This window comes from Propithecus coquereli, unplaced genomic scaffold (assembly GCF_000956105.1).
Source record: "Propithecus coquereli isolate 6110/MARCELLA unplaced genomic scaffold, Pcoq_1.0 Scaffold665, whole genome shotgun sequence".
Classification (NCBI taxonomy): Eukaryota; Metazoa; Chordata; class Mammalia; order Primates; family Indriidae; genus Propithecus; species Propithecus coquereli.
Window position 1 is genome coordinate 705,621 of NW_012152674.1, and position 24,516 is coordinate 730,136.

A 24,516-nucleotide genomic window follows, 5' to 3' on the forward strand; every position below is an offset into this window, starting at 1 on the left:
GCCTTTTCTCTCATTTTGGAAATTTCTCCGTAATTGTCTTCAAAGAATGGCATAGTTTTGCTTTCCGCATGTTAGATTCTTAGCCCGCCCAGGATTCCTTTGTGTAGATGAGATGGTGTGAGGTAGGGCTCCCATGTCCCAGGGCTGCACGTGGATCCCCAGTGATCTGCAAGCCCCACTCTGACCTTAGACTGAGCTCGCGTATGTGTGGATCCATTTCTAGATGTTCTGCTTGGTCTCCCGGTCCCCTCTGTCAGCCCCTTCCCCCACCCTTATACTTCTTTGTCAAAAGTGCTTCGGCCATTCTTGGCCTTAATTCAAAGTCAGCTTCTCAAGTTACACGGTCAAGATGTAGGGACTGAATTTTTCCCACTTGAATCTCTATCTGTGTGTATAACATATTTCTAAGTTTATTTTTCTCCATAAAGGCCACTTACCTCTTTTGTCAATTTATTTTAGGCTCCTTCATGAATTATAATCGTATTGTAACTTAGGTGAAATGGACAAATTCCTAGAAAGACACAAACTATCAAGACTCACTTAAGAAATAGAAAATCTGAATAGACCTGTAACAGATTGGATCAGCAATCAAAACACTACCCACAATAAAAAGCCTAAATGGCCTCACAGGTGAATTCTACCAAGCATTTTTTTTTTTTTTTTTAGACAGGGTCTCACTTTGTCCCCAGGCTAGAGTGCAGTGGTGTGATCATAGCTCACTGCAACCACAAACTCCTGGGTTCAAGTGATCCTCCTGCCTCAGCCTCCAGAGTACCTGGGACTACAGGTGTGTATCACCAAGCCTGGCTAATTTTTTTCTATTTTTAGTAGAGACAGGGTCTTGCTCTTGCTCAGGCTGATCTTGAACTCCTGGCCTCAAGCAATCCTCCTATCTCAGCCTCCCAGAGTGCTAAGGTTACAGGCGTGAGCCACAGTGCCTGGCCTCTACCAAGCATTTAAACAAGATTTAATACCAATTCTTCACAAACTCTTCCAAAAAAACAGAATAAGAGGAAATACCTCCAAGCCAATTCTGTAAGGCCAGTATTACCCTGATATCGAAACCAGACAAAGAAATCACACACAAAAAAAACTACAGACCAACAGCCCTTATGAATATAGATACAAAAAAATCAACAAAATACTAGTAAACCAAACCCAGCAACACAGAAAAAGGATTATATACCATGACCAAGTGGGACTTATCCGAGGAATGCAAGATTGGTTCAACATCCAAAAATCAATTAATGTAATGCACCATAGTGATAGAATAAAGGACAATTACCACATCATCCCAATAGACACAGAAAAAGCACTGGTCAAATCAACATCCCTCGTGATAAAAATTCTCAAAAAACTACAAAAAATCTACAGCTAACATCACACTTAATAGTAAATGACTAAATATTTTCCTTCTGAAGGTTCTGGCTAGGGCGATTAGACAAGAAAAAAATAAAAAGTGTTCAGATTAGAAAGGAAAAAGTGAAACCATCTCTATTCACAGGTGGCACAATCTTATACACAGAAAATCCTAAGAAAGTCACTAAACTATTAGAAATACTATGAAAACTGTTTTTGTATATTAATCTTATATCCAGTAAGCTTGCTGAACTTATTCTATGTATTCACAATGAATAGTCCATTTACAATACCATCAAAAAGAATAAAATACTTAGGAATAAATTTAACAAAAGAGTAAGACTCATAATCTGAAAATTATAAAACATTGTTGAAAAACTATTTAAATGGGAAGATACTCCATGTTCATGGATCGGAAAACTAAATATTAAGATGGCAATACTCCCTAAGTTGGTCTACAGATCCAATGCAAATTTCTATCAAAATTTCAGCTGGCTCGACAACCTCTCTCTAAAATTAAAAAAAAGCCAGGCATGGTGGCACACTAATCCAGAGGTTGAGGTGGGATGATCACTTGAGCCCAGGAGTTCGAGGCTTCATTGAGCTATATGATGACACCATTGCACTTTGGGTGACAAAGCAAGACCCTGTCTCAAAAAAAAAATTCAGCTGGCTGCTTTGCAGAAATTGACAAGCTGATCGTCAAATTCCTGGGATCTGGAATAGCCAAAATGATCTTGAAAAAGGAGGATAAAGTTGGTAACTCAAACTTTCTGATTTCAAAGCATACTACAAAGCTACAGTAATCAAGACAGTATGGTACTGGCATAAGGCTAGACATATAGATTAATGTAATAGAGGATCCAGAAATAAACCCTCAATTGATTTTCACCAAGGTGCCAGAACAACTCAATAGGGGAAAGATTAGTCTCAACAAATGGTGTCGGGACAAATAGATGTCCACATGCTAAAGAATGAAGTTGGATCTTTCTTCATACCACATACAAAAATTAACTAAAAGTCTATCTATATATGGACCTAAATGGAAGAGCTAAAACTATAAAACTCTTAGAGGAAAAAACATAGGAGTACATCTTTATGACCTTGGGTTAAGCAAAACCTTCTCAGATAAAATACCAAAAGCAAGCAACAAAAGACACTTTGACTTCATCAAAATTAAAAACTTTTGTGATTCAAAGCAATCTAGAATGGGAGGAAATATTTGCAAATCACGTGTCTTATATAAGTACCGTGCGCTAACCGATTGTGCCAGTGGAGGTCTAAAGTCATGTATCTCATATGGGAGACTTGTTTCTAGAATTTATAAAGAACTTTTACAACTTAATAATAAAAAGACAAATAATTTAAAAATGGGAAAAAGAGCTGAATAGACATTTCTTCGAAGAAGACACATAAAGGCCAATGAGCACATAAAAAGATGTTCATCATCCTTAGTTGTCGGGAAAATGCAAATCAAAACCATAATGAGATACCACTTCACACAACTAGTAAGGCCATAATCAAAATGGCAGACGATACCAATGAAGATGAAGATGTGGAGAAATTGGAACCCTCACAGCCTACCAGTGGAAATGTAGAACGGTACAGCCACTTTGGAAAAGTCTGGCCCTTGCTCAAAAAGTTAAAACCTCATTACCATGTGACCTAGCGATTCCACTCCTAGGTATATATGCAAGAGAAATGCAAATTTAGGTCCACGCAAAAACTTGTACACAGATGTTCACGGCAGCATTGTTCAGAATAGCCAGAAAAGTGCAAAAACCCCAATGTCCATCAACTGACGAATGGATAAATAAAACACGGTATATCCACATAATGGAAAAATATTTGGCACTAAGGGATGAAGTACTAATACACGCTACAACGTGGATGAACTTCCAAAATGTAAAGCGAAAGAAGTTAGTCATAAGAGGCCACATACTCATGAGTCCATTTGTATGAGACGTCCAAAATAGGCAACTCCATGGAGACACAAAGTAGCTTAGTGGTTTCTTGGGGCTGAGGGGATTGGACAGACGTGGGAAGTGATTACTAATGGGTTTGTGCTTTCTTTTGGGGGGTGATGGAAATGTTTTTGAATTTGGTAGTGGTGATGGTTGCATGATTCTGAATATACTAAAAACTACTGAATTATATCTCAGTAAAACTGTTACAAAATATTGCGATAGTATCTTTGTAACGTGTATTTTCCAACTGTCTGTTGTTGGCAGAGAGCAGGAGCCAGCAAACTAGTGGCTTGCTGCTTGCTTTTGTAAAGTTTTATTGGAACACAGCTATGCCCATTTATTTATATAATATAGTCTATGGCTGTACTCGTGCAAGAATGGGAGCATTGATAAGTTACAACAGAGACTGTATGGCCCACAAGGCTGAAAATATCTACTCTTTCCAGAAAGAGCGTGCCAACCTCTGTTGTAGAATACAATTGGGTTTGTACATTGATCTCATATCCACAATCTTGCTGAAGTCATATTCTCTTGGGTTTTCTATACAGATCGTTTTACTCCTTTCTAATCCTGATACTACCTTTTAATTTACCTTTCGTGTCTTACTGCGCTGGCTAGGACTTCTTGTGCAGGTGTGGACAAGCAGTGACTCGAATCTCGAATCTTTGTCTCCCGCTGTTATCAGCCCTCAGGTTTATTTGTAGCAGATCGAGGTTGGATGCTCTGTGAGAGAGGAAGGAAGCAACCTGCCTTCCTAGTTGGCTCGGAGCTTATTTTTATTTATTAAGTCATACACAGGGGGTCAAATGCCTCTGTCTGCTCCCAGGCTCAGTTCCCGCAGCAGGGGTAGCACCAGACCTTCCCTCCATCCCTCAGGCTATGCTCAGTAACAGCTGCGTAATTGAATCTGCTGTGCGGCCCAAGATTTGTTTTTAATTCCATTGGAATTTTAAATTGCTTTGTTTCTTCCGTATTTGATTAGCATTGTGGAGGCAGCAGTACCTGCAGGAATGCTGGCGGGGCCGCAGTCCGCTTGGGCAGTAGCTCCGTCCTGTCAGGGTCGTGGGGGTCTGTAGGCAAGGGCAGGGTGGGAGTTGGGGAAGGGCTGCTCCCCGATCTTGGTGGGCTACAAGCCCTCCACAGCTGCTCACCAGTGAAGATGAGCCATCTGGGTCAGGGAACCTCTTGTTCCCTTGTCGGGGTGGACGTAGGCAGGAGGGGCTCCCACACCCTGGGGATGGGGGCAGGTAAATGTTTGAGTTGGCCACCAGGCCCGGGGGTGGGAGGGGCTCTCTCCTTCCCTTATCCCCATGTCGCAGCAGTGGAAACTGAGGCACAGTCGCTCACTTTCCTGAGACCACGCACACACCCGATTCAGGGCACAGCTAGAATTTGACCTAGACCCATCTCAGCTCCCTGGGGGCTCATGGGGAAGAGGGCAGGGTGGGCATGCTGCCCTCAGCTACAGAGGCGCAGCCTGAGGCACACAGAGGCTGTATCACTTACCCAAGGTCCAACAGAGGAGGGCAGAAGCTCACGTCCGCCTCCTGGGGTAGCCGCCTCAGCTCACCCCCTTGGCCGCCTGGGCACGAATGAGGACTAGTCTCCGAGAACTGGCTCTGCTGGCTCTCTGGGGCTTCTGCACAGCCTGCATTTTTAGCAGTGCATGATTCAAAAGTTTATATATTAACACCGTGATGAGAGAGTCAAGTACTTATTAGCAGGGAAGGGCCTGCGTAGCTGAGATAAACGGGCTTCTGTCCCAGGGGTGGCCAGGTCCTGCCTGGGACCCGGGACTCTGGCCAGCTGGGAGTAGCCTAAGATCTTAGGCCTGAGGTAGCAGACAGGGAATGGACTTTCCTCTTCTCCCAATTTTTCTTCCTTTCTTTTTCTCCAGGTTACTTTCTCCAATCACCTAGAATAGGCCACAGCAGCCCGCCACCCAGGCTCCTAGACACACACCCCTGGCTCCTCTGTCCAGCCTGACCTTGGATTCCAGAGAGGTGAACTGCAGCCATTTCTGGTTCTCTGGGCACGTTCTAGGCATACATGGTGGCTGGACCTCATGACAGCCCTGTGCAGTCGGGCTACTCTGATCCCCGTTTTACAGGAAAAGATTGGGCCACCTCGAGCTTTTGACATTATCATCATAGATGGTCAGAACTGGATGGCTTCTTAGGTCCACCGCATCTGACCCCTCACTTTACAGAATGGGGAACACAGGCCCCCAAGAGGGTGATCGACTGGTCCAAGGTCATGTTGCCCATGCTTTGGCCGAGACCTTTCTCCTTTGATGGAACATGCAGCACATTTGTCTAAAAGATGTATCCAGTAATTATAAAACAAAGCAAAACAAACAAATGCAGCACAGCTGAAGGTCAGGTCACAGAGCTCAGGGTCAGCCTTTCTTGTCTCAGTTCTGCCCCGGGACAACAGGAGAGGCCTAGACCCTGATCACCCAAGAGTTATGCTCAGGAGGAAAGGGCAGGAGCCTCCGTGGCCAAGTGTCCAGGCACTGCCCGGCAGCAGGGCGCCCAATTCAATTTGCTTATCTCTCTTCCTGCCTCCCTCTTTCCTGTGCTCTTCAATTACAGGCAGCATCAGTGTCTTTTCCAATAAGCACAGAGATGTCAAAGGATCTGAGTGGGCAGGGGAATCAGGATATCTTTGGTGGCCCTCCATGCTCTCTCGTTCCAGCCTTGGAGCAGGAAGGAAGGACCAGCCCCGGTCAGCAGGCCTGGCTCCTGCTTCTAGCCAGCCGGCAGCAGAGGCAAGACAGGGAGTCCTGGACAGCAGCAATCACAGCTTAAAATGCACAGACCTTTTGAGCCAGCAAGTCCAGCCTGGGAGAAGTTTTTTGCACAGGTACACATGGACAGAGATGTTCATCACAGGACTGCTTAGAATAGTGAGAGACTAGAAACAAACTAAATGTCCATAAGCAAAGGGATGGTTAAATGTTGTCACTCTTTATCGGCACAATGGAATACAATGCAGCTACGAAACCGCTCAACAAACAAAACAGTGGACCAGCTGCCAGTAGCAGTGGAGATCAGGTAGGGTTGAGGGAAGCAGGAAAAAAGTGCCACAGTTGCAGGTTTCAGAAAGAACTGGCAGTGTATACCTCCCAAAAATGAGGGGCACACCCTGAGGTTTAAAATCTGAACCCCGTATTTGCAGCAGTGAAAGCAGAGGTGCGTGACATAAGCTTCCCTTACACCCACTTGATTCAGAAGAGCAAAGAAGGCGGGGCTATGTAAGAAGTCACACAGAGAAGCCATACTTGCAGGAAGCTGTGTGTCTCTGAGGCAACTGGGGGAAATAAAGGATAAATGAATGTACGTACGAAACCTGGGTCATAAGGAAAGTTCCAGTTAGCCCTTCTGCAAATAGCTGAGCTGGGAAAAATTCACTTCCTTTTAAGGTAAGTCATCCAAATTGAACCAGCATGGGACCTAATCAAAATACACTAAAAAATGAGGGCAAGGCAAAGCATTAGTAAAGTCATGGGTGGTCAAAACACTTCCCATCAGAAGGAAGTATAACAGTCACAGAAGAGATGAAGATGACAGCCAAGGATTTCATCATGAAGGGAAAAACTTGGTAAGCAATTGTTTCTATAAAGCAAAAACACAAAGCAGATATACAAGAGTAGAATAAAACAACTTATCAAAGTAAAGAGGGAAAAGAGTGAACACAAGGGGGAAAAGGCACCAAAAACAGAGGAAGAAAAGTGAGCAACGTGAAAAGGAAATAAGGTGTTAGAAAGGCTTGGTCAGAAAATGGTACAGAGGAAAGAGAGGTGAAAGACAGCCAATTTATGCTTAACTTCGGTCCCCAAGGAAGGAGACTAAAATAATACAAGCCTTGGATCTGCATGCTGAAAGGGTACAGTGCCGTGTTCCAGGGAAAATCAACTCTGAATGGTCAACTGCAAAGACATGGCCTATAAAGTAACTGGACATGAAAGATATGGAAAGATCAAATATAAGACGGAAAAAATCACTTCGACTTCTCCATGGCAACACACAACATTAGAAGAGAGTAGAACAAAGCCCACAAAATCCTCAAGGAAACAAAGTGGCCCAGGAACTTTTCTTTTTTTTACCCACTCAAGTAGAAATGCAACAGATAGACCTTCTGACTGTGCGGGAACTCCAGGAGGGGTGTTCACATGAGGCCTTCTTAAACAATGTGCTAGAGGGCTAACTTGGGATGGTGTAAAACTAAGGCAAAAGAATTGGTGTTGAGCACGGCTCTGACTTACCTAGGAGACTGGGATGGAAACAAAGCTGGGGATGGTGGTGACGAAGCCAGATGCTAACATTACAAGCCCTAAGAATACAGTTATGGAAGGGGGAGGGGGAAGAAGGGGAGAGTCGTATAAGTAGATCAATATCCTTATCTTTGATGGCTAGAATCAAAAGGTATCATTTAAAGCTGATGGCAGGTCACAGAGGTTTAACAATATGACATGAACTGCAAGAAAATGTTGTGGAGAGAAAAAGGAAATACACGAATTTCATCATTTTATTTCTCTTAGGGAAAGTAACATATTAGTCTAAATAAATAGAGAATTAAGGAATTATTTGCAGTCATACCACTAGAAAACACCAACGTTCCTTATGAGTAATAGGTACACAAAACAAAGCAGAGAACACAGACCACATAGTGAAAGACTTTTTAAAGCAATTAAAGCACAAATGATTGAACTAAGACCAGATATCTGTCATACCAATAAATGTAAATGGGCTAAACTCTATTAAAGGAGAAAAAAGGCATTGAGATTGGATCACGAAGCTTAATCCAGCTCTGTAGTACATGAGTCACATCTAAAGAAAGTAATTCAGAAAGGTTGAATTAAAAGGATTGGCAGGTTTTAAGAAAAATACGAATTAAAAAAGCAGAGATTACCATCTTAATAGATAAAAGTTGAATCCTGGCCTTTTTGGCCTGAATTCAGTTTTATCTATTAGAATGTAATTCACTAAGAAGATTTAAGGTATTTATATCTATGCATTAAATAACATTGCATCACCATTCATAAGGCCAAAGCTACAGGTGCTACAAGAATAGATAGGAACATGTTAGCAGTAGGTGTCTAATTCCTTTGTCTCTCCCAGACAGGTAAGGATATAGAAAACCTAACAACATAATCAATGTGGTGGATATAATTGTTGGCACACACTAAACTCTGAATCTTGAAAACAGAGCCAATATCTTCTTTTCAAGCCCCCATAAAAAATGCACAAAATTCACAACAATTACCATAGATTATATCACAAAGAAAACTTTAATAAATTCTAAGGAAGTAGATCTTATCATAATGCAAAAAAAAATCTAGAGGTAATGAAACACAAAAGCATCTACTATAATACTTGATAGGTGGGATTCAAATGAGTATTAGGTTAAAGAAGAAATCAAAACCACAATTATAATATACCTAGAAAATAATGATAATGAAAATACTACATATTAGAACCTGTAGCACAATATAGCTCAGCAGTGCTCAGACACTTCATAGCCTTAAGTTTTCCTGTTTTTTTTAATCAGTATAAAGATTTAAATCTCTAACTCAAGAAATTAAAACCTAAGGAAAGCAGAAAGAAGGCTTTAATAAAGATAAAGGCATAAATTCATGAATTAGAAGCCAGAAAATCCTAAAATGGATCTTTGAGGAAGGGGGATGGATAATCTCATTAGCTAACTAACCTAATGAAGAAAAATGGGAAAAGGAGCACAAAATATCCAAAGTAAGAAATAAGGCTGATTCACCCACCACTTAAAAGAATTGCAAAAGATTATTTTGTTCAACTGCATGCAAATAAATTTGAAAACCTGGATAAAATGGATAGTTTTCTAGAGAAACTAATTTACCAAACTCATTCAAGAAGCAGTAGAACAATTAAAGTAGACCAATTAATACAGAAGAAATAGAGAACATTATCAAAGAGCTATCCATCACCCCAAATAAATGTACCAGTCCTAACAGTTTCATGGAGGATCAACAAAACTTTAAAGAGCAGATAATTCTGTCAATTTAAACTGTTCCAAACCATAAAGAAGGAAAACCTCCGTTTTCTTTGTGAAGCAAGTGTAATATAGCAAAACCCAACCAAAATTGCTCCAAAAATTAGAAAAATGAAAACTAAAAAGCAATCTCACCAATGAAACTGAGGTAAAATCCTAAATAAAACAACAAATCCAATCCAGTAGTATATTATAAAGAACTATTCACCATGACCAAATGGGGTTTAGTCTGGAATGCAAGGATAGTTCAATATTAAATGCACTGAAGGAAAGATAACATATGATCATCTTCATAAACACTGAAAAGTAATTTGGCAAAGTTCAACTTCCATTCTTGACTTTTAAAAATCCTTAATAAAACAGGAATAGATGGAGACTTATTTAACCTGGTAAAATATCTGCCCCCAAACCAGCATTGTCTAATTAGGAAATCTAGAAGCCACAAAGCAAGAATGTCTATTATCACCACTATTATTTTTCTTATCCAGGAAGAGTAACCAACTCTATTAAATAGGACAAAGAAATTAAAGTATAAAACAAAGTAGGAGGTGAAATTATCATTTGAAAATGATATGATAGTATAACTGGAAAACCCAAGAGCCTAAGTTGAAAAACCATTACAAACAATGAAAGAATTCAGTAAGGTGGTAGAAGTTAATCGCCTTCATATAAACCACCTCAATTTATGGAAAAAAAGACCATTCCTACAAGTCGTATGGGGCAAATAAAAAAAAAAAAAGCTAAACTATCCAGAAATAAACTTAATCGATGATGTGTAAGATCTAAATGAAGCAAATGTTAAATTCCTGAGGGACACAAAAGAAAAGCTACCATGGGTCAGGCGCGGTGGCTCGCGCCTGTAATCCTAGCTCTCTGGGAGGCCGAGGCGGGCGGACTGTTTGAGCTCAGGAGTTCGAAACCAGCCTGAGCAAGAGTGAGACCCCGTCTCTACTAAAAATAGAAAAGAAATTGGCTAAACAATTAAAAAAACAGAAAAAATTAGCCGGGCATAGTGGCGCATGCCTGTAGTCCCAGCTACTCGGGAGGCTGAGGCAGGAAGATCACTTGAGCCCAGGAGTTCAAGGGCTACAGGGCGCCATGCTCGCACCTATGAGTAGCAATTGCACTCCAGTCTGAGCAACATTGCAAGACCCTGTCTCCAAAAAAAAAAAAAAAATCATAATACAATCCCAATAAAAAACATGAGCAGGACTTTTGTTTTCACCTTAGATAAGTGGATTCTATAGTTCAGACAGGAAAATAAATAAAACAGCCAAGGAAATTCATGTGGGGGCAGGAAAACAAGAAGCAACAAGCTCCATCAAATATCAAAATGTGGTCCAGGTTGAACATCCCAAATCCAAAATGCTCCAAAGTCCAAAACTTTTTGAACACTGACATGCTCAAAGGAAATACACATTGGAGCATTTTGGATTTTCCAGATTTGGGATGGTCAACTGGTAAGTATAATGCAAATATTCCAAAATCTGAAAAATTCTAAATTCCGAAACACTTCTGGTCCCAGGCATTTTGGATAAGGGATACTCAACCTGTGTAGACATGCTACAGTGTGGATGAACCTTGAAAACGTGCTAAGTGGATGAAGCCAGTCACAAAAGACCACACACTGTATGATTCCATTCTTGTGGAATTCCAAGATAGGGAAATGTACAGAAAAAGAAGGGGTAGCTGGGGGAATGAAGAGGGTGACTTCTTCAGGTGATGAAAATGTTCGAGAACTGTGGTGATGGTTGCACAATTCTGTGAATATACTAGAAACTACTGAATTGTGTACCTCAAAGGGGTGAGTGGTATATGAATTATACCTCGATAAAGCTGTGACATCTTTAAAATACAACATTATGATAATTAAAAGAGTATTGCCCTGATACTTACATACACTTGGATCCATACCTCACACTTTACACCAGATATATTTATATATTACACAACAGTCAAAGTCCTGTATTGTTAGAAATACCATAAAAGAACTAGAAGCAACCTTTTAAAACACAGGGATCGTATATATATTTTTAAAACCGTAACAGAACTAGAAGAAACCTTGGAGAAGTTTTTTTAAAAAAATCTCAGCCTGTGGAAAGACTTTCTAAGTATGACACAAAACATCTGCAATTCTTTCGACAGACAGAGGTCCAATTCCATCATTTACAAAGAGCTCCTACAAATCAGTAAGGACAAAACCCACCACCCCATCAAACAAATGGGCAAGGAAATATGTAGATTATGCAAAGGAAGAACAATAGGCTCAAACATGGAAAGATGTTCAACATCATTCGCATTAAACTAAATCAAAACTACATTGTGATCCTGTTTTCACTGCTCAGCAAAGCCTAAATGTTTGATACCATGCTCGTGTTGGTGAGGGTGTAGGGAACAGACCCTCTCACACAAGGGTGAAGACCCCATCCGGTCGTCGTTGGTGCTGTGGGGTGTCAACAGGTACAACATCTAGAGAAATCTGTCCAACCACATCTACCAAAATGACAAACGCACATACATTTGACCCAGTCCAGGTCAAAGCCCAATTCCCACTTCCAGAAATTTACCCTGCAGTTTTATCCACACCTTTGTGACATAGGGTTCACTGCTGCGGCCTTGCTTGTCGTGGCAACAGGTTGGATACACTCTAAAGAGAGGACTGGCCGAATGAGTCACGGTTCACCCTTGCTACGGAAAATTATGCGGCAAAAGAGCAAGGAAGCTCTTTAGAAGCCGACGTCCAGGATGTATTGCAAAGTGAAAACATGAGGTGCAAGTGCGTGAAATAGGCATGTACGCATATTTGCTGGGACATACACAAAACATCTGGAAGGATCCACGGGAAGCTGACAACATCACCTGCCTCTGGGCAGGGGAGTGGGTAGAAGCTTTAGTCTGTATACCCCTTCCTTCCTTTTGAGTTTTAGATCACGTAAGTGTGTTACCTTGTCTACACATACATATCGGAAAGAAAATAAAGAAGCCACAGTGTAAGCATAATGACAACTGATCCCGGGCCGCAGGACGGGAGCGATAGGGAGGGGTGGGGACTTTGGTGAACGAGAATGGATGTCCCATTACAGAGGCAGTAGCTCAGCCCTAACCAGTAGCTGCGGTACAGGAACGCAGGCCTGTGTTACTAGATCCTCAGATTTTTTCCAAGAGATACTAGAAATCCAGATTGTTATGCAAATCTCCCTATGTTTAACTGTTTCCAAGTGCTTCACATTTTTTTTTTTTTTTAAATATTGTGGTGGCTAAAAATACTCAGATCAGAGGGTCTGAGATCCTGGTCCTAGTTGGTCAGGGAGGACAGACCCTTGAAAGTCTCCAAGTCCAGCTCCCTAATTGGACATGTTGAAAAAGCAAGGCCAGAGAGGGGAAGGATATGCCCCAAATCACATAGCAAACGGAGCCTGGAGCTGGGACCCCAGTCAGGACTATGACGGTGAATGAAACAGACACGGGTGCGGTGACAGCGTGTGGTGGGGTGGCAGAGCAGGGGTTGGGGCTGTGGAGCTGGTGCGAGAAGGCTGCTAGGAAGGAGCGGCGGGTGTCATTTTGCGGGAGGGGGGGGCGGGTCCAGGGAGGTGGCACAGCATGGGCAGAGGCCTAGAGGGCTAAGAACACAGACACTCTCAGACAGGGTCGCGGTGGGGCGACATGCTCAGGGCCGAATGGCGTTCCCTGCCTGCGGACCTGCCCTGCCGAGGCCAGAGGTGGGCGTGAGCATGGAGCGTGGAGGCACAGAAAGCCAGCCCCAGTGGACCCAGCGTGGGCGAGGAGGAGGAGGAGGAGGGGCTGGGCAGAGGGAGGGCGTCCCACTCACACTTGCGCAGCTCCAGGCTCTTGCTCGGGCAGGCCAGGCGTTGGCCCGGCGGGTTCTGGGTCCTCTGCAGACAGGCCAGCATGGCAGAGCTGGGGGGCCCTGGTGGGGCGCACTCTGCGGCAGGGTCCCTGTGAGGAGGGAGAGGTGTTCGTCACTTGGGAGTGCTCCGTGCCCGCCTCCTGCCACCCCTGGGGAGTCCCTGCCAGCAGCCTCCCCAGTGCCCCGCAGAACACCAGAGACTTTCAGAACAGATACCCCTTTATTTGACAGATGAGGGGACCAAGGCTCTGAGGCATCAAGAGGCTCATTTGTGGCCTCGCAGGACGCGACAGGATCCAGGACTCCCGAGTGGTGGACTTCCACCATGACAGGGCTGGAACCGACAAGTCAGACGTGGCCCTGGCCCCGCCTACTGTGCGGTCACCTGCTCCAGGGGGCTGCCCCGCTGCCTCCAGGCTGGGTCAGACCTCGCCCCCTCCCTGTCCCACAGCAGGCTGTCCTTCCGGCTGGTGGGGACCCCTGGCTCTCTCGTAACCCCCTGTAAGCAGGCTGCCCTTGAGCTCATCAATGGTGAAGACCCCACCCAGTCATCTTTGGAGTCTACGCGGAGGGTGCCCAGGAAATGCCAGTGGCCACATGGGTGTCCCAGTCTACTGAAGTATTTGGTCTGCCCCTGCCTGGCGTATCCATACAGCACCCCTGGAGGAGCAATGTCAGGATGGCACGTCCCTGGGAGAACGAGCGGCCTGCCAGTCCTGACCATGCTGAGCCCTGGCCCCAGCCCCCACGGGCCGCCAAGGCTGCGCTGAGCCGGGATCCTCACCCCAAATGGGAAGGGCAGGGCCACCCACGACAGCCCCATCCTGCCAGGCCATGTAGGTGGCAGCTCAGATGTGGCTCCGCACGGGCCCAGGCTGTCCTCCCTCACCCAGAGTCAAGTGCCTGGCGCTCACAAAAACTCGCCTTATCTTCACAAAACCCGCTTTCCTGCAGATAACGTGTGGGGAAGCTGAGGCACGTTCCCCAGAGCCCCTGGGCGGGGGCGAAGAGCTGCCCTGCCAGGTCCCTCCCCTCTTCTCTTCCAGCTAAGGAGAAGGCAGGCCCAGGTCCCGGTGTGAGCTCAACCCTGGACACCCCTGATGTCCACCCACCCAGGCGCCCCGGCCCCACCGCCTCCTGTCCCCCCACATCCCGAGCAGCCGAGCTGGGTCACCTCAATCCTCCCGTTGGTTCGGAAAAAGGAGGAGAAGAAAGGAGAGCGTGTGTGTTGAAGGGGAAGAAAGGGAAGTTATTTAATACTAAACAGGTGTCTGGAGCCCTAAATTCTGCCGCTTGCTTCTAATAATGAAGTATTCATGAGGAGAAGCCTTTTTTCACTACTTTCTTAAGATACTAATTTCACAACAAGCTCCTTGTTACGGCGTAATTATTCCAATCTTGTATTTCCCCGAGACGGCTGCAGCCTCCCGTCTGTCCTGGCCTCTTGGTAAATGAAAGACAATCACGTAACCACCTTTCATTATGCTCTATTTTACTTTCAGCAAAGGTACCCTGAAAGAAATGATTTCCTCTGAAAGGGACTTTTATTCAGTTTCAAAACCAATTTTCTCCTATTACTGTCTCAAAAAAAAAAAAAAGAAAGAGAAGGGAAAGTGGGGGATGGATGGATGTCTGGCGGGGTGGGGAAGGCAGGGGAGGGGATTCTCGCCACCTCCCAATCGCCAGCCTTAACACAGCGACGCGATAAAAGCTGCAGTATCCACTTCCCGGTTTTGATTTCTGGTAATTTTAAAATAGGCCATTACAATCAGGCAGAAATTATACAGTTTAAAAAGGGAATGAAGTGGGGCTTATTGCAGGATGAAAGTCCTTGACTGCGGGGAAGCAGCGCCGCTCTTCTCCTTGGGGACTTGGGGCGTGAGCAGGTGGCAGGCACGAGCCCGGCCGGGGACCACGACCACCACAGCCTTGGGCAGCCCTGGAGGACACGCCGTGCACACGGGCACGCTCTGCCGTGCTCGGACACGCTGTGCTGGGCACCCCTGCACGCTCGCGCTGATGCACACTCACGGGTGTACATACGTGTACTCATATGCTGCGTGACATGCCCTTCCACGCCTACTGGCACTCTCTGGCGCCCTCTCATGTACACACAGGCAGTCTATGGGGACGTCCCATCACGTGCCAGGGCCACCGGGTTCCCTGAGGAAACCCGCAGCCTCTCCCACTCCCAGCACACGCTGCAGGACCCCAGGTGGGCCACTGACCCTCTCTGCCTCTAAACGTGGCTCCGTGACCCCTGTGGTCCCTGCCAGGTCATTTTCTTCCAGAGCCCTGGCCACTCCCAGCCCTACCAGGTGCCAGGGGTCCAGAAGCCCAGCTCCTGTCCAGGTCCCCAACTACTCCCCCATGGGCCATACATCCCAGCATACTTTGCAAGCGGGCAGGCTGGGGGCTGCAGTTGTGGGGGGCAGGGGCAGGTCGCCTATTCCGGAGCCTCTCTTGACCCCATCACCGGCCCTCCCAGAGGGGCTCTGGTTCCCAGAGTGCTCTTGTGGTGGGCGCCCAGGCAGTTCCAGGAGCCAAGAAGGGACTGAGGTCAGGGGCCACAGAGGATTTTCAGGAATCGAAGACATCCATTCCAAGTTAAGGCTTTGGCCTAAGCTTTTCCAAGGCAGCTGCCTGGATCATTCTGTTCCTCACTTCTGGAGGTCCAGTAGGTAAGGCCCTGCAGCCTGTACCCCCGCTCTGTACCCCCGATTTCCCCAACTCACTGCCTATTCTCCCAGGAACCCTGTGCCCTGCTGCTGGGGGCAGGTGGGGAGGCCTAGTAGGGGAGGGGGCAGGGGCCAGCCACGCATGACAGGGATGAGTGGGCCACCGCCTCCACTTCCCGTCATCCCCAGCGCCTACGTCAAGGCCCCCCTTCATCTCCTGTGGTCCCCCCGCCCTCCTTCCAGCCTGGCTGCCTCACGCCTCTCCAGACCTGTGCCCGTGCTGGGCCCTCCGCCTACGGCAGCACCACCCGATCTGTTCCAGCTCAGATCTGTCTTCTCAGACTCGGGCTCAGCTGTCCCCTCTCCGGCTAGCCCCTAGTCACACAGAGTTGTAACTGCCATTTTCATGTCTCTCCACTGGACTGTGGGTTTTCTTAGGGACAAGGACCATGTCTTCTTTGCCTCTATCCCCCCAGTCCCTGGCAAAGAGTCATCATTTAATAAACAGGTGTTGAATGAACAACTGAATCAATCAATTGGCTACTGTCAGATGAACTGCCCGAAGCCCAGAGAAGCCGAGCGTCCTGCACAAGGTCACACAGCAAGGCAGGGACAGGAGGGGGGTGGGCGCCTAAAACACGATCTTCCTGTGACCCTCCCCTGCCCCCTCCTCGCCTGGCGTCATCCCATCTGCAGAGAGCCAGCGCCTCGCAGCCCCCCTCCTGGACCCTTCACTCCCCCGGCCAGGGACCATCCAGGAAGCGCTGCTCATTTTCAGACCCTATCTGCAAATCAGACTGTTTATAAGCTCAAGGTCTTTTGTGACTTTAATAATAAAAAGGGGGGGGTAAGGGAGGGGGAAAATGTCGAAAGCCTCAATGATTAGAATGCTTTGGCACCTTCCCCGACATGGGGGCTGATAAGACGCCTTATCTCGGAGACACCCGAGGAAAGGTCCCCTCCGCCAGATAACGCCCCCAGCTGTCGATATGCCCTTTCATAGCTGAGGATTTAGATAACGGAACTGTGACGGGGAGGGAAAGAAAGGAAGGAACTTTCCGAGTCCGAGGAGGACTCGAGTCTGTGCTGCTCGCCTTGGCAGAACAATGAATCGGAGGGGATGTCGAAAGGCTGTCTTTATTTTTATTAAAAGGACAGGGGATTGGGGCCTTTGGCCCTGCCCACATTTTGTCATCTCGCCCTTGTCTGTCTGGCTGCAGGGGGCGTCAGGGAGCCCACAGGCCAGTGGGGACGGTGGCTTGGAGACAGTGACACGTACGTTCACGCTAGTGACAGCGGCGATCATTCACTGACCGTTCGCTGTGCCGAACCCACGTGCGTCTGTCTGTGCTACCTCCCTGCCTCCTCCCAGTGGCCTCTGTGGCCCCATTTCACAGGGCAGGAAATGGGCACAGAGAGGGGAAGCAATCTGTACGAGGCCACACAGCTTTTGGGCGGCAGAGCCTGAGGATGTCAACCCTGACCAGCCTCGGAACCTTCAGCCCCACATTTCCGGCAGCTCCACCTGGCGGGGACCCTGTCAGCCCCCAGCTCACAATCCGCTTGGCGGGGAGGAGCACAAGCAACGGCCTGCTTCTCCCCAGCACCCAAATCCACTTTGATTCCACTCCCGGAGGGGCTGCGGTCCAGAGAAGGAGGAGGAGGGGGGAGGAGGGGAAAGAGGGGAGGGGCTCCCGCAGGGCAACTCACTCGTCCCATAAACATCCACAGAGCACAACTGACGAGGCCCACGGTGGGCAGAACAACGCTGAGATGAGCAAAGCCCGGGCCTTGCGTCTTACCCGCCCATCCATTCACTCACTCACCCACCCTCACTCATCCAGGCAGCAAATACCTCCCGAGCATCTTTTGGGAGCCAGCCCCGCGCCACGCACTGGGAGGATGGCAGTCGGTAAACAGGGGACAGCAGCTAGCACTGACCTCTCAACCTCCAAATCCAGCCCAAGTTAAAAATGAACTTCTCTGGCCTCTGCCTCCAACATTCTCCTGAAGTGGCAGATGGGGGGAACTTTCCCTCGTGCGTCTGCAGGTCAGCAGTCTGCCCCTTGCCCGGCTGGGCTGGCCCTGGGGCAAGACAGAACACGAGGACACACTTGGGCTCCACAGCAGGGCCCAGAGGCTGTGAAGGCCGTGGGCTCTTGTCCCCCTACCCCCACCGCAGCTGCCTACTCTGGCTTCTGGGCTCCATTCAAGGCCGATGCCTGGCTGTGACATGGAGGGGAAGGTCGCGCCAGGACTTTCCCTCTGCCTGATGGCACTGGGAGTTCAGAGAGGACAGCCAGCCCTGGAGGCCTCAGGGTTGCACGTGCCAGGTAGAGGCCAGGCACTGGGGTGCTGAGTGGCTGAGTGACCTTGAAGAAGTCACAGCAGCCCTAAAAGATAATCCAGGGCCCTGCGCAAGGCACGGGGCTAGGTCCTTGGCCTGCTGGGACACAAAGGGGGCTCTAGACGCAGTCCCTGTCTTGGAGGGATCTAGAATCTTGAGTGGGGATGAGATAGGAAGCCGGGAAAACCCAGCAGCTCGTGCAAAGAGCTGAGCAGACGGTTCGGACTCTGAGCTCCCTCTTAGGAGGTGAAGGCGACGGCCCCTCAGGGCCTCGCAGCTGTGGTGTGGGGTGGTGGGAGCCCCCCACAGCTCTCAGCTCCAACCCCCGGGCTGGAACTGAAGTCTCTCTTGCTGCCTGGCCACACAGTCTGTCCCCAAATGCAGGGAAGAGCCTGAAGTGGTGGTTGGAGGCCCAGGGACGGGGGAGAATGAGCACTGGATTCAGGATACCGGAGTCAGACCCTGGCTGTGTGGCCCTGAGTGGGTCCCTTCTCTGTGGTGGTCCCAGCACCACGGACGAGCCACCACGAAGCCCCGGAAAGCTCAGTCCTCTCTTAACAGCGAAAAGCAGGAAACCGCCCTGCCCTACTCTTGGCCAGGACAGAAGGGTGGAGGGACCCTTGCCCAGGGGTGTCTTAGGGAATCTGGGTGCACAGCTCCTCCCCACCCCCTCTGGGGCTCCAGCAGGAGGATGCGCTGTCTGTCTCTTCTTCCCTGTCCCCACCCTTGTCCTTAACTCCATCTGCCTCTGTCCTGGTGTCTGCCTTCCCCCGTTCCCTGCTGTCTCTTTCTCTCTCCCTCCCTGACCCTCTCCCCTACCCACTCCTCTCTCCCTGTCTCTCCCCACCCACCTCTGTCTCTGCGAGGCAGCCGGAGCAGAAGCCCACCCCCACCTCCCTCCTGCTGTTCCCTCCCCCATCCCCGTTCTGAGCCCGAGGCCTTCCAAGGGACCCTGTTAATAATTAAATGTTAATCTAAAAAGCAATTTGAGCTGCGGCTAGGCAGATCTGGTTAGAGATTACATTAGCATGGAGGAGGCGAGGGTAATTTTCTTTAACCCCTCTCCTGATCTCTCCAGCCGGGGATTCTTCCAGTCGCACCGGCACTGCTGATTAAACTGGCACAGGGCTTGGCTGTGGATAAGGGGCCTGTGAAAAGTGATTATTTCCCACTGCCATTTGGACCCCGGCACCAGAAGGGGATTTTCACTCTCTTTTTTCTAAGGTTGGGGGGGCACCGCCCCTTTTAACAGGAGGCCTCATCCTCTGCCAAGATTACTGCTGCGCCCGCCCCTACCCCTGCAGGCCAGGGGTGTCTACAGCGCAAATCCCAGAGCACACCAGGCTCTCTCGGTTCCCAGGACAGAGACGACAGCCCCTGCCTGGCCCCAGGCGCCCCGTTCGGTCCTCACTTGCTGTTTCTAGCACATCTGTGCCTGGTTCCGGGCTGGGCTCTGGAGCCAGAGATGCCGGTAGATCTGAGCCCGAAGGGACACCAAAAAGTAAAGTGACAGGCACCAATTCTGGGTGGCAGCCAGAGTCCCGAGGTGGCATCCTTCACCTGCACGCCTGCAGGCCTTGCCCGTGTGATCCCTTCTGCTCACCGGCCCTTCCTGGGTCTCCAACCCTTAAAATTCTACCCGACCTTCAGCTGAAGCCCAGGTTCCTGAGGGCTTCTCCAGGGCACACAAGGGGCATGACAAATGTTCGACGGATAATCGAATGACTGGATTCCCCACGCGCCTCTCCCTGACCCCTCCTCCGTGGGTTCGCGGTGCTGTCCCCAGTGCCTGCGCTGAGGCCCTCAGGACAACGTGTCCCGAAGGAGTGATGGCCAAGAGGACGGGTGTCAGGGCTCAGGAAGTGTCCTACTGGGACACAGGGCTGGGGGCTCGGGGTGGGCGTTGTCCCCAGGCCTTTCAGCACCACGGCCAGCTCCCAGCACAAGTGCCTGCCAGGCCCCATGGGAACCGCTATGTTACCTGCTGGGGACGGCACGGCAAATTAAGCACCTACTGGGTGCCAGTTCCTGTGCTAGATGCTGCGGCGGTGACAGACCCTGAGGGGGTAGGAAGCACCAGAGGGGTAGTAACGAGGCAGGGAGCCAGCTGGTAGTCATGACAGGGCCACCTTTCCTGGCCTGGGAGTGTCAAGATGGAAGGACACCCCAGCTGCCTCGTAAGGAGAGTGACAGGATTGTGTCCTGGGCTTCGGAGCTAGATGCCTGAGCTTTATACCCTAACTAAGTGCCAGTTTGGTCCCTTAACTCTGCAGCCTTGGGCAAATCTCTCCATCTCTCTGAGCCTCTGTTTCTTCATCTGGAAAACGGGTTAATTCCTTACCACGAACTTGCACAAATAAAGTGCCAGGGTCGTTTGGTGGTAGCAGCCTAAGTGGCAGCCAGTGTTAGTGCTGTTGATGACCATAATCAACAGGTAAGTAGGAGACGGCCCAGTGAAGGAGGCAGGAGGAGGGGGTCCCGAGTCAGGGACCACACAGGCAAGCGCGTGGACACTGGAAAGAAAGGAGCAGGTGTGGGGACCCTGCAGTCGCTCCAGGTTGTGGGAGAACAACCCTCTTGGTGAGTAACTGAGAGCACCCCGTCTATGCGGGCCAGGCCAGGACCCCAACCTCAAGGCAGGGAGATCCTCTTCCTGTGGACAAGTGCGGACTCAGGGCAGGGAGAGACCCAGAGAAGGTGCTGGGGGGAGAGGGCTCCTAGGAAGACTCAAAAGCCCCCTCTTCAGGGAAGGGCGAGGAGCAGTCATCGCCACTGGCAACAGACCTGGCTGCCCTCTCCCAGAGCCAAGGGGCCCCTGGGGGCCATTCCCAGGGAGCAGATGGGTGGGGCTCATTCTCACGCCAGTCAGCCTCTGGGAAGCCTTGGCTGGGGGTTCAAGACCCCAGACCGCCCTACCCAGCTCCCAGCTCCTAAAGAGCCAGATCCCAAGGGGAAGAGTTTTGGGAGGAGCTGAGCCTCCCCCTCCTAGTCCCAGCCTTGGCTCCTCCGTGGAGAGCGGCAGTCGAGTCTCCTCCATCACCGGCGAAGGGGGCGCGGGCAGCTCTGGGAATTGGTGCTGAACAGCAGCAGTACCCGATGCTGCAGCGGGGCCTGGGGAGCTCGGAAGGCCCCCAACCCAGAGTTTTTGGAGGTGGTCACGGAACCTTTCTGGAGGAGCAACGTGTAAACGGAGACCAAAGTAGGGGTGTTACCGGATTACACTGGGGATCCCGGAGGAGGGAACGCTAAGGGCAAAGGGAAGACCCACAGTGGAGCTGGGAGGTGCTTGGTGCTCCCAGCCATCCTCCCACCTATTCCCCTAGTCCCTGCACCCCAGCTCAGGGTTAAACCAGGCAACAGGGAAGAAGAAAAGCATTAATAGTAAGCGCAATAGCAAGAGCTGGGTTTTACTTTGATGGTTCCCCACGGGCTCAGCACTTTACAGACGTCACCTCGTGTAACCTACACCACAACGGAGAAAGACGCCATCGCCGTTGGACCTGTCAGGAGACGCAGGGGGGAAGGGCTGTCCAGGGCCACGGGGCTGGTGGAGGGATGGAGGGACGGAAAAGCCCGGCGGAAGAGGTGGGCCTGGGCCAGGTGGGGCTTGAGGATTCAGACCAAGGGGGAGAAGAGGCAGAAGACTGGGCCCCTGGGCAAGAATGGTCCAGGAGCGTCTGGAAGGCTGGGGAGGAGAGTGGATAAAAGTGCTCTTAACTTTTAGCCTGATGCCAAGACCAGCAGATGCTTCTAGAGGTCAGACTGGGGCAGAACTGAGTGGAGCCTTCAGGGCAGGAGCTAGGAAACAGGACAGGACACTCTGGCCCACGACAGTGCCAACACTTGGCCCAGCAATTCCACATCCTGGAGCTCGTGAGCTCTCCTGATTTGTTTCTTTCTTAAACCTCTGAGAGTCAAACACCACTCATCACTCACGTGTGGGCCAGTCTCCAGCTTTCAACCCTTGCTGCGAGCTGGGGTGCAGGCTTGGTGTCCCTAACCGCTTTTATGGTTGGGGAGTGCATTCCATGTCATCTGGCCACAGCGCGCTGTGATTTAGAAAGTGCTCGGCCACGCCACCTAGCCAAGTGACTGTGTTTAACTCTGGGCAGCTGCATTTTTCTTCTTTGTGCTTTTCTGTATTTCTAATTTTTCTACAATGAACATGCATCACTTTTGGCTTTCTCAAAAGGGAAAAGAACTTTTCAAGAGGGATTTTGCCCTCTGACCACCTGGAGACAGGAGGCTGGTGCTCATTGTAAATGCACCGACATGACAGGGAACAGCTGCTGGAGAGGAGGCGGTGGGTGGGGGGAGACAGGAAGCCCCAGAGGCTTTGAAATCCACGAGCAACAGGAAGCAGTGAGCTTTCTGGGGAGCCAGATCCCGTCTAGCCAAAGCAGGTCCTGGCAGTGACTCTTCTGCGACAGACGCCTGCTCTGTCCATGCGCCCTTGCTTCCCCGCCCCCATGCCATTCTCCAGCCCACGCCGCTCTCCCCATTCAAAACTCCTCTCCTGCCTTCCATGGCATTTCTAGCAACATCCTCGGAGGACCTGCACGAACCCCTTCCTCACTCCCTTCATGCACTGTCCCTATCCCCTTGCCAGCCCTGCTCAGCCACATTGGCTTTCTTTCTGTTCCTCTAACAGGCCAACCCCAGGCCCTTTGCACTTACGGTTGTGTCTCTACCTAAATATTCTTCACCAGTGCGGTCCAATAGAAATATGGAATCACGTGAGCCCCATATGTAATGGTAAATTTTCCAGCAGCCACGGAGGAAATTAAGTTTCTATAATTTATTTTATTTAATCCAACAGATCCAAAATATTATCCCTTCAATATGTAATAAATATTCAAAAATTATTCAAAAATTTCTAATGAGAAATTTTATGTTCTTATTTTCATACTAAGTCTCGGAAACCCACCGTGGATTTTGCACCAATTAGGACATTTCAAGTCAGACTTGCCTCACTGTGAGTGTTCAATGCCATCTGTGGGCAGGGCACTGCTGCGCTGTCCCCAACACGCCCCCCTCACGGTGGCACTCTCGGTGCCAGCTCCATCTCATTCATGCCTCAGCTGAAACATCACCTCCTCCAAGAGGTCCTCTCTGACTGCCCAGTCAAGTTGGCACCCTCTGCCCTGATCAATGTCCCATCATCACTGCTGTGTCTTCACTGTCATTGCCACTCTGAAATGACCTCGCTGACGAATGCTTTACTGTCTGTCTCCTCCACCAGGCGCAGACTCTGCCGTGTTTGCATGCCGGGGCACAGAGTAGGCGCTCCGGGTGGGCAGGTGGTAGGGGATGGGGGTGGTGGGCCTGGGGCCCTTGTCTGCCTACCTCTTTCCAAATTCTGCTCAGTGGTGAGGCAGCAGTGGAATGTGCGTAAGCACGCGTGTGGGGGAACGTGTGTGCTCTCACTCACACACACACACACACACACACACACACACACACACGCACACACAGCTCCCCCGGCCCCTCCCCCCGCTTCTGAAAAGCGGGCCCAGAAGATGGGCCTCCTTTCAAAATCAGCCCGGCGCAGAAAAACGGCTGTGACAGCACAAAGCCGAGATTGAATCAGCGACGGGCCCGATTGCCTGGTGACGGTTACAGATGATCTGATGTGGAGGAGACGGGATCAGATGTGTGCAGAACAACGGCTGCTCCGCGCCCCACACGCCAGACAATGGGCTGCGGGGCGGGCGGGCGGGCAGGTGGCTCCTAGGAGCTCCAGCCAGGCTCAGCGCAGAGCAGGCCCTTCCTGGGCGACTGTGCCCACACACCCACTCGCCGAGCGCTGCTCTGGCAGGGAGGTCATTTATGCAGGGTGAAACCACATGCTCCCTGAAGGCCCAGCACCTGGGCAGAATGTCCCCAATAAGAGACCAAGTGCCTCACTCTGGGCAGTCACATGGTGGCGTGAATTTGATTTCCTTCGTCAGACTTGTCATTTCCAAATACTAAAAGATGAATATTACTTTCATTCTTGAATGAGAACCTTCTCCCTACTTCTTGCCCCCGACCCTGCCCCCAGCCTCTGCATTCGGAACCCCAGAAGGGTGGGTAGGACGGGGCCGTACACAGCTCCACGCTGGCTAAGGGGTGGGGAGACTCTAGACCTGGGCTCCTGACCACCAAGTAACAAACGTCTTACTGTGGCCTACTCCACAGCCCTGCGCGAGGCGGCTGGTTCCAGAGAGACTGTGGCTTGCACAAGGTGTACAGCAGTGAGGTGGCCGGGCCTCGGGCCTCACAGAC

General features: G+C 49.6%; 1 protein-coding gene across 1 annotated transcript in view; it reads right to left on the reverse strand.

Annotated features, from left to right (window-relative positions):
* Positions 1-24,516, reverse strand: part of FAM222A (family with sequence similarity 222, member A) — a 52,934-nt gene that overhangs the window by 11,874 nt on the left and 16,544 nt on the right. Inside the window, exon 2 of the mRNA XM_012660428.1 lies at positions 13,186-13,313. Within this exon, the coding sequence (XP_012515882.1) occupies positions 13,186-13,267 (82 nt within the window). The 5' untranslated portion in view covers positions 13,268-13,313. The remainder of the gene's footprint in view (positions 1-13,185; positions 13,314-24,516) is intronic.